Source organism: Glycine soja, chromosome 20 (genome assembly GCF_004193775.1).
Source record: "Glycine soja cultivar W05 chromosome 20, ASM419377v2, whole genome shotgun sequence".
Lineage (NCBI taxonomy): Eukaryota > Viridiplantae > Streptophyta > Magnoliopsida > Fabales > Fabaceae > Glycine > Glycine soja.
Window position 1 is genome coordinate 32,587,396 of NC_041021.1, and position 18,636 is coordinate 32,606,031.

At 35.7% G+C, this 18,636-nt stretch overlaps 2 protein-coding genes across 2 annotated transcripts; one reads left to right on the forward strand and one right to left on the reverse strand.

Moving 5' to 3' along the window:
* Positions 1–6,893: 6,893 nt before the first annotated feature.
* On the reverse strand, positions 6,894–11,892 carry LOC114403923 (chaperonin CPN60-2, mitochondrial-like). Its single transcript, XM_028367155.1, has 18 exons — positions 11,643–11,892; positions 11,383–11,407; positions 11,109–11,240; positions 10,647–10,806; positions 10,220–10,395; positions 10,010–10,105; positions 9,580–9,684; positions 9,357–9,443; positions 9,194–9,283; positions 9,009–9,089; positions 8,858–8,926; positions 8,560–8,637; positions 8,358–8,453; positions 8,156–8,255; positions 7,970–8,073; positions 7,632–7,737; positions 7,447–7,525; positions 6,894–7,275 (listed from the first exon to the last, which is right to left on the reverse strand). The coding sequence occupies exons 1-18, from the start codon at positions 11,678–11,680 to the stop codon at positions 7,170–7,172; spliced, it is 1,728 nt and encodes a 575-aa protein (XP_028222956.1). The 5' UTR covers positions 11,681–11,892; the 3' UTR covers positions 6,894–7,169.
* A 4,820-nt stretch (positions 11,893–16,712) lies between these two features.
* On the forward strand, positions 16,713–17,954 carry LOC114401491. The gene is made up of 2 exons (XM_028364002.1): positions 16,713–17,107; positions 17,189–17,954. Exons 1-2 carry the CDS (start codon positions 16,733–16,735, stop codon positions 17,735–17,737), a joined length of 924 nt encoding a protein of 307 aa, XP_028219803.1. The 5' UTR covers positions 16,713–16,732; the 3' UTR covers positions 17,738–17,954.
* The last annotated feature ends 682 nt before the right edge of the window (positions 17,955–18,636 follow it).

The window sequence follows — 18,636 nt, forward strand, 5'->3', positions numbered from 1 at the left end:
AGTAAATGGTACCTTAAGTGGATAAATGTAGTTGCACATCCAATAGCAATAAGACGGGATGCAGCTAGCGCGAGGCTCCTAAGGGGAAAGAGGGTTCAATTTTACAGCCTAGATAAGTGGACCAATACAGTATTATACCGACTAGCAACAACATAACTCATGTCAGGAATGGTCATCCATTTTGCAGCGGGTATTGGACCACATTCAACATACAAAGAAGTTATTAATTCCAACAGTCTTTCTTCTAAGCCAAATAATTGAACATAGAGAGAGTGTCATGTTTGAAGTTCTCAAATCAAATCTTGGAGAATGAGAGACCAAGAATCCTCACCTTGGCCTAGCAAAGTTGCAATTGCCTTGTAACAACAATTTCCATTCAGTGTGATGTCAACAATCTTCAGAATGTATTGTTGCAACTCATTGGGAAATCCATCCATATAATTATCCATTTTTTTCTTCTTATTTTCATGGCCAACCCTGCGAGCCACACTGAGTTCCTGAACTACCAACTATCGTGTTCATTTCATCAATGCACTCCCACGTTGAAGGTTCATGTTTGGTAGATTTCACAAACTTTGGTGCACCCTCTGTTTTTAACTTTGGTTCACGGACTTTAGTTTCTAAGGTGAATTTACCGCACACATCTAGTTGTGAAAATCTCTTACACAATGCATCAACTTCATGTGTCAGAGTTTAGTCCCTCCAAGAGTCATCGGTGTCATCTAAACTACGAATGGATAACATCTTAAAATGTACATGAATGTACTTCAAGGGAATAGAGCCATATATACTGATATAGCAAGTTCATAGGCACACGGTAGACCATGGGAAAGTTTAAGTGTGCACCCACAAGCAAAAATGTCAATACCTACGATGTCAACTCTGTCATACCCTAATTTCGTCCGGGGACCATTGTTTGTCGACATGCGACCTTCGTTTGACCACTTCAAAATGTTTAACACCCATTGTCGGGGAGTCCATAAAGTTCTGGGATGTTTCAGGGAGAAATCGGCCAAAAACACGAAAACAGGAGTGTATTTAGCAAAGTGAGTTGTGTGTAAATAGACTGTTACACTCTAATTTCATCCGGGGACCATTGTTGATTGCTTCAGAAGGCATAATACCCATCTTCATGGAATCCGTAAAGTTCCATGAGGTTTCGGAAAGAAAATAGCCAAAAATACAAAAATGGGGGGGGTGAACTTATCAAGATAGGGGTGTAAATAGAAATTAACGAATCTAGGCCCTTCCAGAACATTTTGGAAGCTAGGTTGCTTAAGGAGGAAGCAATCTAGCTCGCCTAGGCGAGCTGGGCGGCAACCTCCTCCCCCTTTTTGTTGAAAATAGCTTTCGGGGCTTTTGTAATGCTTCCGTAAAATTCCCGTAAACCTAAATAAGCATATTTCACTTAATATGGGTGAGAAGGAAGAGAAAAAAAATAAGAAAATCAAGTCCGATATGCTTCCGTAACTCTTCCATGAATTACGAAAAAAAGGGGGTGAACTTAGTGAAAAGGGGGTTGCCTCAGGAAGCTTCCTGAGGAAGCCACCTGCTCACCTGGGCGAGCTGGGCGGCAAGCTCCACCCCCTTTTTTCTATAAATAGGCCGAGGGGGGCTGTTCCAAAGGGTCCTTGACCGCTATGCTATGCATTTCAACTGTTTTGGGTGAAAAAACGTGTTTTCGTGAAGAAAATCCAAACTGAGGTGCTTCCGTAATGCTTCCGAGACGTTTCCGTGAGCAATTTGGTGAAGATTTTTCGTCATTCTTCGCCGTTCTTCATGCCTTCTTCTTTCTTCAACCGGTAAGTTTTCGATTCCGAGACTTTCAATTCATTTCTTGTTTTGTTGGCTTTCATCTTCATTCTGTTCACTTTCGGTTTTCTTTTCTTTCATTTTTAACGAGCTTTAACCGATCATTTACGCCGTTATCTTGCCTAATAAATGATAAAATGAATTTCAACCGATCATTTGTGTTGTAATTTCGTTTAATCACTGTTAAAGCAAAATCTAACCGATTGTTCACACTGTAACCTCGGTTAAACCAAAAAAAAAATAATAATAAAATTATCAAAAATATCTTGAAAATATAATAATAAAATAATCAAAAAAATCAATCGGACATTTTTCCTTTGAAAGTTTCTTTGAATGAATTGACTAATAACCAAAGTGAAACTAAGGCTAAAATCAACTCACAAATCAAGTTTTGTCCGCAAAAGTCACTCAAAACTATTTTAAGGTCCAACGCCTTAAACGGTCCTCTTTGCTTTTATCGGTTAACATGGATCGTTCAAAAGCATAAAATCAACACATAACTTTACCGCTTTTCGCAAGAACTACGTAGGTCTGATTTCCTCATCGCAATTGAGGATACGTAGGAGCAAAAGTCCCGCTTTTGTTGACCACCCCAAGAGATCGTTAATGGTCCAACGCCTTAACGTTTCTCTCCTTTCAAATACCAAGAGATCGTTAATGGTCCAATGCCTTAATGTTTCTCTTCTTTCACAACCAAGAGATCATTAATGGTCCAATGCCTTAACGTTTCTCTCCTTTCAAAAGAATTAAAAGATCGTTTAATGGTCCAACGCCTTAAACGACTTTTGTGCGGTTAAATTCAATCTTGTGAAAAAAGATAAAAACAACTTAACCAACGTTTAGTTCTGGAAGAACTACGTAGGTCTAATTTCCTCATCACAATTGAGGATACGTAGGAGCGAGGGAAACATCCTTGTCGACCACAAAAAGATAAAAAATACAAAAAGGCCCATAAAAAGCTAAAAACATGAAAAAGGGAAAATACATAAAAACATAAAAAAGGGAAAATACGTAGTTTTGAAGTCATATTTGCACACTTGATTGAAGGTTGTCATCCCTTGTGACGGACGCGTGTGGTGCTAATACCTTCCTCGTGTGTAAAAACAACTCCCGAACCTTTCACACTTAAAGCTCGTAGACCACACGTTCTGGTTTTTCAGACATTTTCCTCGAATAAACGTTGGTGGCGACTCCGTGCGTCATTCCTCCCTTGGAAGATGCACCCGTGAGCCCCGCGTCGCCCTCCCGCCGAAGGATAGGTTGCGACAAACTCGTTTCAACTCATGGAAAATGATGTCTTTTGCTTCTCTTGATACAAAGTTGTGTATCTTCTTATATACCGGGGTATTAAACTTGTGCTCAACCACATTTATGTTTTACTAAAATGAAGTCTTAATCATTGTATGCTACAATATAAGCATGTTATTCATTGCATCCCAACAAATATGCAAATCTCTCATGTTATCATGAAGCAACCTCTTCAATCTCGCATGTGCAAAATTGTAATGTCAAAAATTATTTAATATTAAAAATAATCAATTTCAAAATAATTAAGCAATTCAACAAATTTATGTACCTATTGGTAGTTGTGTTTCTAAGATGCATGACCCGATCAACCCATGCTTTTACTAACTTCTCCTTAAAAGGCGACAACCATGTATTATGGACATAGTCAATAAATACTTTAAAATGTGTGCACTAGTTTGAGAAGCTTTTCAATCATTCATTATACAATTTTTCATCTAGAGGTTGCAGCAATAGTTCCCAAGCCTCCATGACATTTTGTCGCTTTTAATCCTTATCCGTGTGGATTCTACATTTTGTGCTAAAATTATTTGTAATGCAGAATAGACAACAAGTTGGTTGAAGAAGGAAACACACTCTTCAATGCATTCATCAAAGCAAGATCTCTCTATTAATGACAATAACCTAAGGCAACACATAATCTTTTCACAAGCAATCCTTTCACCTTACTTAAATCTCATTCAAAATTAGTCATTCTCTTAGAACTTAAATAAGCAAAGGCAACACTGAAAGTCATGTTTGTTGAAGTGATACCAACAATTTCCAATAGCGGAAGACAATATTTGTTTGTTCTGTAAGTTGTATCGCAAATCAAAACTATTGGAAATGACTACAGGAGTTTGATAGAATTTGGATTTACCCGTAATATATCTCTAACAACATATTTATTGTCTAGCCTTCTAAACCAATAAACATATTTTCTGCATTCTATCAACTTCGTGAGATGTTCTATTTCCATCCTTAGACCCTTTTGGTTGCGATGATATTTCTAACATTCATTGTATATGATATTGATGGTGCTTACATTTGTTTGATGGTCAACAAAACTTGACCAGGTTTCACCATGTTTTTGGTCAATTGGTTAACCATTATTTTTTCTTCACTGCTAAAACGACTACCATATGAATGACCAGGATATGTTGCCATCACTTTATGGTTATGAAAATCACATTCTACAATAAGTTTCCATCTTATGGTTCTCATAAATCTCCCTTTTAATTTAAAAGGATGCCCACATTTCTGGTTCCAATAGTTAGTTTTGCGCTCACTTATCTTTGTATTGTTTATACTTCTTTTGCCCCTTTCACAACCTAATACAACATATATTTTTTTTACTTACTTCTGGCTTTTGAGTCACAACCACAAGCTTGTGTTCCTTTCCCACACGTCGAGCCTAATTTAACAAATCATCGTGCTCTTGAAAAACCTAAAACAATCAAATAAATTATTCAATAACAAAACACAAACATATAAAAGTCATGAAATATACCTTATCAATCATGAAATTACTAGAAAAATCAGATTAGTTAGGTTGTGGTTGCATATCAATGTCATCATCACCCACATTTTCATCATTATCATTTCCCGAAACAATATCATTAGGCTCAGCTCCAAATAAAAGGTTGGGTTGATAAAAGAAACCTTGGCTTCAACCATTCATATTTCTCCATCAGTTGGTATTATAACCTTATCCAACATAAAAGTATTTCAATCCATTGACCTAAAAAATCAAGAGGTAAAAAATTGGTTGTTTTTTTTAAAAAAAAAATAAAATTGTTTGTTGCACAATTTGCAATCCAACAGAATCATGATTTTGCTTTATTACAATGTTTGTTACATAACATGATCACAATTTCGTTGTGTTACAAATTCATCCTACAACGAAATCGTGACCTGATTATGTTACATTAAGTGTAACACAATGGAACCACGATTTTATTAGGCGAATTTGCAACACAACAGAATCATGATTCTTTTGTGAGGTGATTTCAACAACAATATGGAATCGTGATTATGTGGGCTGCTTGAAAACCAGAAAAAAAAAATTAGAAATACGATTTTGTTATACAAATTGCACAATGGAATTGTGATTCCATTAAGTTGACAAAGACGGAAAAAAAACCTGCACAAGGGAAAGATTCGTGAGGAAAGGAGGGAAGAGAGGGAAAGAGGAAAGGAAGGAAGAAAGGAGAAAGGGTGGGGTGGGTGCCAATATTAAAGGAAAGGACAAAAGGGTATTTTTGTCTTTTCACAGGGATGGTAGGGGCCAATATCAATTCCATTATGTTACATAAATTCTAACAAAACAAAACCATGATTCTGTTGTGGGGGTGAATTTGCAACCCAACGAAATTATGATTCCTTCGAGAGGCAATTTTAACAACACAACGAAATCATGATTCTATTAAGTTGCCACAAAATCAAGAAAAAAGTGCAAATACGATTCCATTGTACAAATTTCACAACAAAATCGTGATTATGTTGAGAGGACAGACGAAAAAAATTGCACGATGGAGAGATTTGTGAGGGAAGGAGGGAAAAGAAGGAAAGAGGAAAGGAAGAAAGGGTGGGTGGATGCCAATATTGGAGGACAGGGTATTTTTGTCTTTTCACAAAGATGGTAGGGGCCCATATCAATTTCATTATGTTACGTAAGTTGTAACACAATGGAACCACGATTCTATTGAGGGACAAATTTGCAACACAAAGGAATCACGATTCCATTGTGAGACAATTTCAACAACACAACGGAATTTGATTCCGTTGGGTTGCCAAAAAACTAGAAAACAAAACGGGAATACAATTTTGTTGTACAAATTTCACAATGGAATTGTGATTCGATTGAGTTGACAAAGATGAAAAAAAAAACTATAGAAGGGAGAGATTCATTAGGGAAGGAGGGAAGGAAGGAAGGAAAAAGGAAGAAAAGGTGCGATGGGTGCTAATATTAGAAGAAAGGAAAAAAGGATGCTTTTGTCTTTTCACTGGAATGGGAGGGACTAATAGCAACTTGGAGGGACCAATATCAATTCCCTTCTTTTCAAATGAATTTTGGCTCTCCCTTGTTGGTTTTCGCTTTTGACTGTTCAGCTACGGGTTTATGATTTCCTTTTAATTTGTTGTCATGTTACTGAGAATTTTAGTGGATGAAAATGGTATACTATTATCACGAATCAATTTATCTATCCTTTTTTCTTTAGTCGAAATGAGCATTTAAGTTCGACCCCCTCTAAACAAGAAAGGCATCATCATCCGGCTAGGACTGAGATCTTGATGCTTCTATGTCTCATTACTTGTTTCGTCACTTTCTTTTTTCCTCAATTTGCATTAAATTCTTGGATGTTATAACAAAAGAAAAACCTCTTAATAAGGATAACTTATTTTCCTGATGTTCAAAAAGACCCATTTATGATCTTTTTAGTAGACAAAAATGAAATTCAAGTATCATTATATACATTATTTTCTTGACGTTCATGAAGCCTATTATATAAACATACCAACCTATCAAGCCTAATAGGCTTTTTTAAAGCCTAAAGCTCCACCTTTCTAATTAATAAGACTTTTTAAAAAACCTAAGTCTAACCTTTTTATTAACCTTTTTATAAACAAGCTTTTGAGGGGTCAAACCACAGGCCCCTAGAGACTGACATATTTCACCCCTACTCTTATAAACACAACCTTACCTACACCCAAATGAACTCCCAAGGAGATTGGGTTCTAGAACATCTCGTCATAATTTACCAAAGTCGTATAGAATTCCAAAACTATTTACGTACTAAATGTGAACGGATCATACTACGTTATAAATGTCTCAAAAATATACTTCAACTGACATTTTCGGGAAACAATGCCTTGAGTTAGGATGTAAAAATTGTTCCAAATATCTTATAATTGGAATTATAGCAGTCACATTTCCATATACCTACATCTCGATCTCTCACTATGGTTACAAAGATGCCTTCACAAACCAAATAATTTAACAAAAAAGGGGGGGCTGTGAGGGTTCAGCACCAATCCTTGTTTTCAAGTGCAACCAAATCAATAGAAGCTGGTCAATAACCCATGCCACCCATGCCACCAGCCATAGCTGGAGTATCTTTATTATCGTTTGGAAGTTCAGACACAACAGCTTCAGTTGTTGTCATCAAAGACGATACACTGCACAGGAAGGTCATAAGAAAGTTACATAATAACCAAAATGGGGTCTTATCTCACAAGGAGAGGTTGGCTATATAGAACACATGACATTATTCGGTTAAAAGCAAGTTACATAACAAACAAATAATTAAAATGTTTTCAATATCTACAACAAATTTCTGGACATCCTACCTGGCTGCATCAACCAAGGCTGTCCTAATCACCTTCAAGGGGTCTATGATTCCAGCTTTAACCATATCAACATATTCACCTTGTGAAGCAGGAAAAAAATTTGCAAAAAATGTCAGTAGAATCAGTATCTCTTCTGACATGGAATGAAAACACAATTAGGGAGAAAGATAACTATTATCACTGACCTTTGGCTGCATCATATCCTAGATCATGATTCTCCTGCTCCAATAGTTTGCCAACAACAACTGCACCCTCAACTCCCGCATTTGATGCAATAGTGAGCACAGGTGTCTGCATTATTTTTATGAACAAGTAATAAAAAATGATAACCCAAAATAACAATCTAGGTTAAAAACCATATCATAAAGGAAAATGCAATCCATATCCATCATATTGCAGATCAACATTTGGGTGAAAAAAATCTGGTGCTGGTTTTCCTTCCACAAGATACAAAGTGTAAGCATAAAAAATGCAATATGGAGGAGCTAAAGAGGAAATCAGAAAAAATTCAGAGAAAACTGACCTTTAAAGCATTTTGGATAATCTGGACACCAATCTTTTGACCGAAGTTAGCAGTTTGAAGTTTATCCAACTCTCTCGATGCATATAGAAGAGCAACACCACCACCTACAGTGCGAGAACAAATTAAAGTCGGATCTGATTTGAGATTGTAAAACTAACCATTGAACTGTTAGAGTTGATATTTTACCAGGCACTATGCCCTCCTCTACAGCAGCCTTAGTTGCATTTAATGCATCAGTCACTCTATCCTTCTTCTCACCAACTTCAGCTTCACTGGCTCCTCCAATCTGCAAAAGGGCAATTTCAAATGTCAATTTTTCCATTGCAGAACCTCAGTGGGATGTTCACCAGGGATAAACCATTAACCAAAATGACACAAGTAGGCATACCTTAAGCACTGCAACACCACCAGAAAGCTTGGCTAATCTTTCCTGTAACTTTTCCTTGTCATAATCTGAGGTACTGTTTTCAATTGCTGACCTAATCTGTTTATCAAAATTCATCACAAACAAGTTAGGTGCATCATTAAACCTTACAGATCATTGGATGGAAATAGAATACACGGGACCAAATGTATAAATCAACTCAAACCTGCTCGCATCTTTCCTCAAGTGCTTTCTTGTCACCCGCTCCATCAAGAATGACAGTGTCATCCTTAGAAACTGTTATCTGCAACATTATGAACCTAAGTTAGTTGTCCACGTTAACCCTATGCAGTATCAGGATACGAATGATGAACTCAATGAAAACATATTCCAATATCACACAAGATACTTGGTTCAAGGAAAGTCAACATCCTCTACCAGAACCAGTAAAAAAATTAGCCGGGAAAAGGTACTAAAATTCTACAATGGATTCAAATGCTTTACAAATAAAGCTAAATTCTTACTTTTTTACAGGTACCAAGCATATCCAAATCCACTTTTTCAAGCTTCAAGCCAAGCTCTTCAGTAATAAGCTATTAGGATATGGAAAGGAATCAGTAATAAGTTCACAAAATAAGACTTAATGCAGCAGTAACCTCAAAACAGTAAACTCACTGCTCCTCCTGTGAGAACTGCAAGATCTTGAAGACCAGCCTTCCTATTTTCACCAAAACCAGGGGCTTTAATAGCACACACCTACAGCAAAGCTTCATATATAACATCAACTCCACAAAACCAATAATCCAAATTTTCAGGAACCTAAGACCTAAAATCCTAACCTACAGACAGGCAAAACAAACCTTAATTCCGGCCCGAAGCTTATTTAGAATAAGAGTTGCAAGTGCATCACTTTCCACATCCTCGGCAATAATCAATAAAGGTCTTTGTCTCTGGAGATATGTAGGTGTCAGCAAATATCAATTATTTTAAAAGTCAAATGCAAAAGTGAATGGCACTGCTCACCTTCAAAGCCAACTCTAAGACTTTAACTATAGCATTTATACTAGAGATTTTCTTCTCATGAATTAGAATAAGGGGATCTTCAAGTTCCTATAGACAACAAGACATGGCAAGTGTAAGTACGTACGAAACAAAAGAAGGGTTTGTGAACAAGTGACTTCATACAATCCTTCTACATATATTTTAATGTTGTGAAGTAGAGAGAAGAGATAAGTAGATAACATACACATTTCTGGTTCTTATCGTTTGTAATGAAATAAGGAGATATGTAGCCCCTGTCGAGCTTCATTCCTTCAACAACTTCCAACTCATTATATAATGTTTTGCCATCCTGAAATGGTTACAATGATCAGGCACTGTAAGATACAGAATACAAGGGGAAAAAAATTAAAACTAAGTTGGAATTAGGGATAATGGCAGAAAAAGAAATGACTTTATGACTATCCAGGATGACCAAAGATGGAATCTGAAAGGAAAAAATAAGAACACTTCATAGGAAGCTTCCAGAAGCATTTCATTATCAAGATAATACTATTAAACAAACCCCACACTTTCCTCCACAAAGAAAGGCAAAAGAAAGGAAGAAAACAAAAAACTTTCCACAAGTAAAACAGGCATACAACACTGATCAATAGGATAATCAGATAAAAACTTACTGAAATTGTGATTACTCCCTCTTTGCCAACTTTCTCCATAGCTTTTGCAATCAACTCACCAATTTCTCTCTCTCCATTAGCAGATATCATCCCAACCTATCAATTCAAATTCAAAATTCAAAAACAGAAATTAAAGTTAAAACCCAGAATCCTTATTATCATCTCCTGCAATATACAAGAAGAGGCTCTAGCAAAGTATGATCGACAAACCTGCGCTATTTCTTCAGATGTGCTAATCATCCTAGCTCTGCTTTTCAAATTTGTGACCACAGCATCGACAGCCATACTTATACCCCGCCTCAGGTCCATTGCATTCATTCCAGCCGCGATTGATTTGCAGCCTTCAGTAAATATTGCTCGTGTAAGGACTGTAGCACATGTGGTTCCTGCAAGACAATTGAAATGCTCCCTCCCTCAATATTCTGTCACGGTAACAACACCTAATTATTGGATAAATACCAGCAAGCTGATAGTCAGTTTATAGTCTTCTAACATCTATACTATGTCCTAAGATGAAAGACAAACTAATTTTTAAGCAACCACGGAACCATGCAATCTAATATTGTACAAGTAACGAAGTAACCAATAGACAAAAATTTACTATGAAGTACAATCTTCTTTGGATATATCAGCTTACCATCACCAGCCACATCATTAGTAGCATTAGCAACCTGCTTTACAAGACTGGCACCAACATTCTTAACTTTATCCTTGAATTCAATGCTCTTTGCAACAGTTACTCCATCTTTGGTTACTTTAGGGGCACCAAAACTTTGCTCAATCACAACATTACGGCCCTAAAAGATAATAAACTCAACATCAACAAACACAGACAACACCCATTGCACAATGGCAATACACAAAAAGTCCAGCATTAACATCGTTCATTCTTTTGTTAAATAGTGGTTTTTGACTTTTTGTCCCTCAAAAGCTAGAATTGACTTCATAGACATCTGAGATCGGCAATCAGAATCATTCGCATAGTGTCATTCCTTCCAAGTTCCAACACTTTCCCCTTACCGTTGCTAATAAGTATAAAATAATAATAATCTTCCCCATCTAAATAAACCAAAAAGCAAATAACAATCCATTCAGTTACCTTGGGACCCATGGTTACTTTGACAGCATCAGCAAGCTCTTCAACACCCTTAAGCATCAGAGCCCGAGCCTCCACACCAAATTTAATGTCTTTAGCCGCATAGTTTCTGCTCAAACTCAGCCTACTTCCAATCTACATGCAACAAAGAAAATAGATAATACACACACACTCACACACACACACATAGAATAAGGAATCACCCTAAAACATTTTCAAACTCAAACATCACAATACTAAAAAGGAAAGAGTATCATTTAAAGCATTAGTGTTCCACCTGTTGGCTGCTACTCCTAGCAATCCTGTAACCAAAGAAACATCAATTCAAAGTCAAAACAAGTTCATTGTGCCCAATCATGTGTTAGCACCCAACATCTAAGAATTAAACACACAATAATCAATGAGGCAATAATTAAAATGTTCAAATTTTGATGGATTATGCAAGATTTTCTGGGTAACCCACATGGCTAATTTCGCTCCCACACAACACAGTAATAAGGGAACATATTAAAAATAAGAGTGGGATTGTAGGGTGACCTTGCTTTGGAAGCGAGGTTAGAAGCCAAGCGATACATGATGTGAGTATGGAAGAGACAGAGAGAAGGTAAAGAAAATGTAGGAAGCAATGCAAATGCAAACGAGAGAGAACTAAGAGAGTGTGCGTGGGGTTGGGGGTTTATGAAAAGAAAAAGAAAAGTCTAGAAAAAATTAAGCGGCTTCTAGGGTTTTAGGGTTTGAAGTTAAACCCAACCAACAACACCTTACGAATTTGAGGGTTTTTGTTTCATGTTATCTTTTGTCTATTACTACGAAAGTTAAGAGATAATAAAATATTTAGTTTTGGGTATATTTTATTCGCAAGAAACTATTATACCCACATCTTATGCTTTTTTTATTCTCGGGTGGAGGGGTTGAGTAAACGAATTCCCTTGTCATGGGAATGCATACTGCTTATTAAAGTACAGAGATAACCATACCCACTACCTCCAGTCCCCCACTATCTCTTATTCCTGCCTGTTTCATTTTGCTACATATACATGTTACCTGTGATTTTATTTTTTCTATTCTCGTATTTCATCTTCTTGTTCTAGGGCCTAATCATCTTTCAAGAGGTAATTCCTCCCTCAATAGGTACGACCAATATGTATTTTTCTGTGTAAAAATTGAAATATGAATATGTTTTTATTCTGTTTTGTCGAGCATTGTGAAATTTTCAACATTCCTTTCATTAATGAAGTGTCTTGTTTATGCTCTAGCCTCCCAGCACAAAAAATGGTGTCCAATTGTTGTACATAATCGACTCCACCCAATTTTTATCTACCATGTCGCTTAAACTCCATGTGGGCTACCTTGGTATCCAGAAATATATATTTTAAATTGAAGCACTTATCCCTTAGTCAAAGTATATATTCATGTAATAAATTATAAGAAATGGAAGCGAAATTTATAAGAGGTTATTTTATTGAATTATATAAAGTGAAATTTACAATAGGTTGTTTTCCTGCCTTATATAAATATCTTACTTTGTTTACTTTTTTGTTACTGTAGCTGGTGAGTTTATCCTTATCTCTTGTTGTTTCTCTTGATATTTAATTTGATTGATAAATGGTGATTCATTGAAACGTCTTGAAGATACTTGCTATCTCCTAAAGTATGGTTTATATAGATATCTTTATTTATCAAAATCCAAGTGAGATACGATGCTTAGCCATGTGTTAGACTATATATATCATTTTGTAAGGATTGTCTAATATGCATTTTTATTGTCTTTTTTAAGTTTTACGTGCGACGAAAATTTTTTAATTAGCAATGAAATGTTAAACTTTCATCATGGCAGAATAGATGGAACCGCGTGAAAGAAAGAAAAAGATCTTAGCAATGTTGATCACATGTTTGAAAATGTTGAATTGTATTACTTTGATGGCAATCATTATATGCTATTTTATCTTAAGTAAGCACTTGAAGAGAAAAAGGCCATGGATTACGAACGAAGCTTAATTACGGAAATACAAGTTTGTAGGATTATTTTCATAACTGATGTGGCCTATATTGAGAATACAAGAATGGATAGAGTCGCGTTCCGTAAACTATGCGAAATGTTGAAAATCATAGGTGGGATGCACCCTTCCAGACATATGCGTGTTGAAGAGTTAGTGACCATAATTTTACACATATTGGCACATCATGATAAGAATAGAGTGATAAGAAAACCATTTGAAAGATCTCGTGAAACAATTAGCTAACACTTTTCAAATGTGTTTTTAGTAGTTTTAAGGTGTCATAATGAATGTTTAAGACAACCTCAACATATTTTCGAGAACAACAAAGATGACAGGTGGAAATACTTTTAAGGTATATGAGTAAATCAATCTTATGCTAGTGTTTTTCATTAATGAGTGACTTAAACTTTATTTTTAATGTAGTAAAAATTCAATCTTATGCTAGTGTTTTTCATTAATGAGTGACTTAAACTTTATTTTTAATCTAGTAAAAATTCAATCTTATGCTAGTGTTTTTCATTAATGAGTGACTTAAACTTTATTTTTAATGTAGTAAAAATATACTTATGGTAATGTATAGAATTGTTTGGGAGCTCTTCATGGCACATACATCATGGTCAATGTGCTTCAAGCTGAAAAAGTAAAAACAGAGCAAGGAAGGGTGAGCTTGTTGGCAAATTTCTCAGTTTGGGGTTCTTTTACAAAGTATTTCCCAAACTAGGGCTCTTTTGTAACTTATTCCCCACAGGTGTTGTTTTTTACGTAGATGGTCATGCATGGCGCCACGACCACTGGCGCCTTCGATAGGGACGAGCCACGTGGCTTTGGAAGCGCCATTCCCACCAGCGCGTCCCCTTTTGCTGACGTGGCTTTGGAAGCGCCAGCACTAATGGCGAGTTGGTCATGCTGCTCAGTCAAACGCAGAGCCCTAAGTTGCAGCGTTGCAGACTGTAGCAGGTTAGGGATGCAGCGACGCAGGGGCAGCAGGGACGCGCCATTGGGTATTGCGAGTTGCATGAAGGAGGCGTCATTCCCTCCAGCGATTTGCTTTGAAAAAATTTGCTTTAAATTTGCTTCTCCTCTCCATTGCTCCGTCACTCCTCACTCCTCACTCCTCATACTTCCACTTTCATCTTCTTATTCAGAAAGCTTGGTTCGTTTGGTTCGTAGTGCTTCCTTGGTTCATTGTTGTTACTTGGATTCTTGGTAAGTATTTTTTAACTGATAATAAATTTTAGGTGTGTTTAGATTATAAATTTTAGTTGTTATATGTTACGTATGTTTAGGTTAGATTTGTTTTATATGTTATATCTTATGTATGTTTAGGTGGTAGTTATAAATTTTAAGTAGTAATTTGAAATATTAATATTATTTGTGTTATATGTATATGTTATAATTTTAGTTAGTATGTTATTATTTGTATTATAGGATATATTAGATTTAGTTGATTTGTTAATATGATTAGTTTGAGTTCTTAATTTTATATAGTAGATTAGATTTAGTTTAAATTTTTTATATGGTAGATTAGGAATAGTTTTAGATAATGTAAGTTATTAATGTTATATGGTAGATTAGGAATAGTTTAAATTTTTATATGGTAGATTAGGTTTAGTTAAAAAAATTTATATAGTAGATTAAAAATAGTTTTAGGTTCCGTAACTTATTAATTTTATATTAGGTTTAGTTTAAATTTTTTATATGATACATTAAATTTAGTTTAAATATTTGATATGATAAATTAGGAATAATTTAAATTTTTAAATGGTAGATTAGGTTTAGTTAAAAAAATTTATATAGAAGATTAAAAATAGTTTTAGGTTTCGTAACTTATTAATTTTAGATTAGGTTTAGTTTAAATTTTTTATAAGGTACATTACATTTAGTTTAAATATTTGATATGATAAATTAGGAATAGTTTAAATTTTTATATGGTAGATTAGGTTTAGTTAAAAAAATTTATATAGTACATTAAAAATAGTTTTAGATTCCGTAACTTATTAATTTTATATTAGGTTTAGTTTAAATCTTTTATATGGTACATTACATTTAGTTTAAATATTTGATATGATAAATTAGGAATAGTTTTAGGTATTGTAAATTATAAATTTTAAATTAGGTAACAATTAAATTATTTATATTACGTTAGTTTTAGTTATTATTATTTCATATAGTATTTTAAATTAGAATAGTTTAACGTAATTTAAATAATTAATTTTGTATGCTAAATTATTTAACTCGTAAGTATTTTAAGTTATTAATTTTGTATATATATATATTGTTTTAATTTATAGTTACAAATATAAAAATTATGTTATACATTTAAATTTATATTTGTATGTAATTTAATTTATTTGTATAATATATATGAATTAGGTTATTTGTATAATATATTTTGTTATTAAAATTAAAAAAATAATTTGTTATTTATGTAAAGTTGTGTTTGGATGTGATATAAGTTGGAGAGTATGTTTAAATTTTATTATTCATTTTATTGTATTATATTTTATTTTGCAGGATCAATGACATCTTCGTCGTCATGCTCATCAAGTATACAAACTAGGTCTGGTCCAATTGATGGTGACGTTTTGTGGATGCAACCCAAACATGTTTCAGAACATGTTTGGAATGGAGAACCAGACAGAAAATTACACATCAGACGAGCAGTCCCGACGTATCAAGGTGAAATTGTTCCTCTGCTTCTACAATCTGGGTTTTATTGGATAATGAAGATGGGATACCTAAAGATAAATGCGACCTTTATTAGTGCATTCATTGAAAGATGGAGGCCGGAAACACACACGTTTCACTTGAAATGCGGAGAGGTTACCATTACTCTTCAAGATGTGTCAATTTTATTAGGTCTTCGTACTGACAGGGCACCATTAATTGGTTCAACAAATCTTGATTGGACCGATTTATGTGAAGAATTATTAGGAGTCAAACCACAGGAAGGCGAACTTGAAAGCAATGTGGTAAAATTAAGTTGGCTGGCTCACCATTTTTCTCACATAAATATTGATGACGGTAATGCTGAACAATTACAAGGTTTACCCGTGCATGGATTCTTCGATTCATAGGAGGTGTCCTCTTTGTTAACAAAAGCAGTAGCAGAGTTTCCTTAAGGTACCTACAATTTTTACGTGACTTTGAACAGTGCAACACGTATGCGTGGGGACCTGCCGTGCTTGCGTATTTATATAGAGATGTGCAGCGCCACCGATTACAAAGTTAAATCAATTGGAGGTATGTGCATCTTAATCCAAATGTGGGCATGGGAACGATGCACGACTTTGGCTCCAAAGAGGACGCCTCCCATAATAGAAAATAAACCATTCGGACAAAGGTTTGTCGTTTAAAAAATTAGATTTGAATTGAAAATAATTAATGATGGAACGTGTTGACAATGATGATTTCATTGTTTTTGTAGGTGGCTGCGACGTGGAAATCAGCATATTGACAATGATGATCTTAGAGTTTTCCGTCGCAAATTGGATCTCATGAAACGACATGAGGTAAGAAGATCGTAATGTATTGGTTAAATGAAATGTTAATATGTTATGTTTGACTGAAAATTGGCAAGTGTGTTGTTATATGCAGTTTGTCTGGGAGCCATACACAGCAACTGTGATGGCAGCGTTGCCTCCAATTTGTGTGGTTGGAAGTGTAGCCTGGTTCGCGGTGGTGCCACTGATTTGTTTCCATGTTGTTGAGTGGCACCAACCCGATAGAGTTTTACAACAATTTGGATTGCAACAACCTATTCCTGGGTGTCCTTCGCAACCGCAGAATCTCCATGGCATAACGCTCAAAGGCAAACAAGATGAGAATTGGTTCCACCTGTTGGCCCCAATTATTAGTCAGTGGAACAATCGAGCTGAGTTTAGGGTCGACGTTTATCTTCGACAGGAGGGCCTACTGGGTTTTAACTCGGACTACATGGTGTGGTATAGGCGTAAAACAAAGATGTTTGTCGACCCAAACAATGCAAACACAACTACATTGGTATTTATCTGTTTTTCAATGTTTAACTTCAAATTATTTTGTTAAGCATGAGCATTAATTTCTTGACACTAATAATTGCAGGGTGAAGTTGTGGAGACTTTACAGTATATGGTGTCACCACAAGGGAGGAACACATGGACAGTTGATGATCTCGTGCCTTACGTGGAAAAGTTAGCGATTATATCAGAAGAGCAAGAGAGAATCACTGAGCCAGTGTCACATGGTCCAGCATCAGAGTGTGAATTCCCAGCACAAGAGTTTCACATTCTTCAATCAAGTGTTGAAACTCGGGGCATAGGCAGACGAAGGGAGCCTGTTGAAGCGGAACAATATTCCCAACAAATGATGGAGCGTGGTCATGGAATGTATTACATGCCAGCAACATTTTCCCAATATCCTTCACAGATGTATCAGTATCCTTTTGAAGGTCATCACACTGATACTTCTGCAAACGAACATTCGTTCGGTGGTGTTGCGGAAAAACAACCTCATTTTTCATGGCCCACTATGACTCCTCCACAGCAACACGATGCCCCAATGGCAACACCTAATGCCCCATTTGCTCCGCAATGGAATGTACCTGGAGCAATACTTGATATGGGCGACTTATTAGGTGTTGATTTGCGTTAGGAGTTTTCTACTGAGGCTGAGCAAGCAGAAGCGGGGAGACAACGTGGCAGAAGAAATCCTGATCGTCAAGCGTGAAGATGGAATCGACCATGTGGCACATCCTCACGACATCACGGACACCATAATGACTGATTTTGATGTCTCTGTGTAAATTTGTTGTTGTATGTATGACATTTGATTTTGACAGTTAATCTATCGCATGCCATTTATTATGCCTCACTAATGTATACAGATTATATGGCACATCAAACTATAATAATAAACAAATATTGAAAATAAAACTAAAGTAGACAAACGAAAAATAAGTAGTTTTAGTAACTAAAGCATTGGACTCCGCATTTTAAAGTAACTAAAACTAAAGTTGACAAACGAAAAATAAGTCCATAGTTCATCATTGTAGATAGTTCTCCTTTAGTATCAATTTGAATACCCTTAACTACAACATTAGGGTTTAGGGCTTAGGGGTTAGGTTTTGGGGTTTAAGGTTTAGGGGTTAGAGATTAGGGATTAGGGGTTGGGGTTTAGGGTTTAAGGCTTATGGTTTTGGGGTTTAGGTTAGGGTTAGGGTTTAGGGTTTATGGTTAGGGTTTAAGGTTTAATGCTTAGGGTTTAATGGTTAGGGTTTAGGGTTTAGGGTTGGGGTAGGGTTTAGGGTTTATGGTTTAGGGTTTAAGGCTTAGGGTTTTGGGGTTTAGGGTTTAGGGTTTGGGGTTTACGATTTAGGGGTTGGGTTTAGGGTGAGGGTTAGGTTTTAGGGGTTAGGGATTAGACTTAGGGCTTGGGTTTAGGGTTTAGGGTTTAGGATTTAGGTGTTGGGTTTAGGGTGAGGGTTAGGTTTTAGGGGTTAGGGATTATGCTTAGGGCTTGGGTTTAGGGTTTAGGGTTTAGGGTTTAGGATT

Coding starts and splice junctions, on each gene's coding strand:
- LOC114403923 (XM_028367155.1), bottom strand. CDS start 11,680: ATGTATCGCTTGGCTTCTAACCTCGCTTCCAAAGCAAG. Junction 10,396..10,646: donor TAATGATGTGGCTGGTGATG/GTAAGCTGATAT, acceptor ATTGTCTTGCAG/GAACCACATGTGCTACAGTC. Junction 7,526..7,631: donor AGGATATGATGCAGCCAAAG/GTCAGTGATAAT, acceptor CTGCTTCACAAG/GTGAATATGTTGATATGGTT.
- LOC114401491 (XM_028364002.1), top strand. CDS start 16,733: ATGGCAGCGTTGCCTCCAATTTGTGTGGTTGGAAGTGTAGCCTGGTTC. Junction 17,108..17,188: donor ATGCAAACACAACTACATTG/GTATTTATCTGT, acceptor TAATAATTGCAG/GGTGAAGTTGTGGAGACTTT.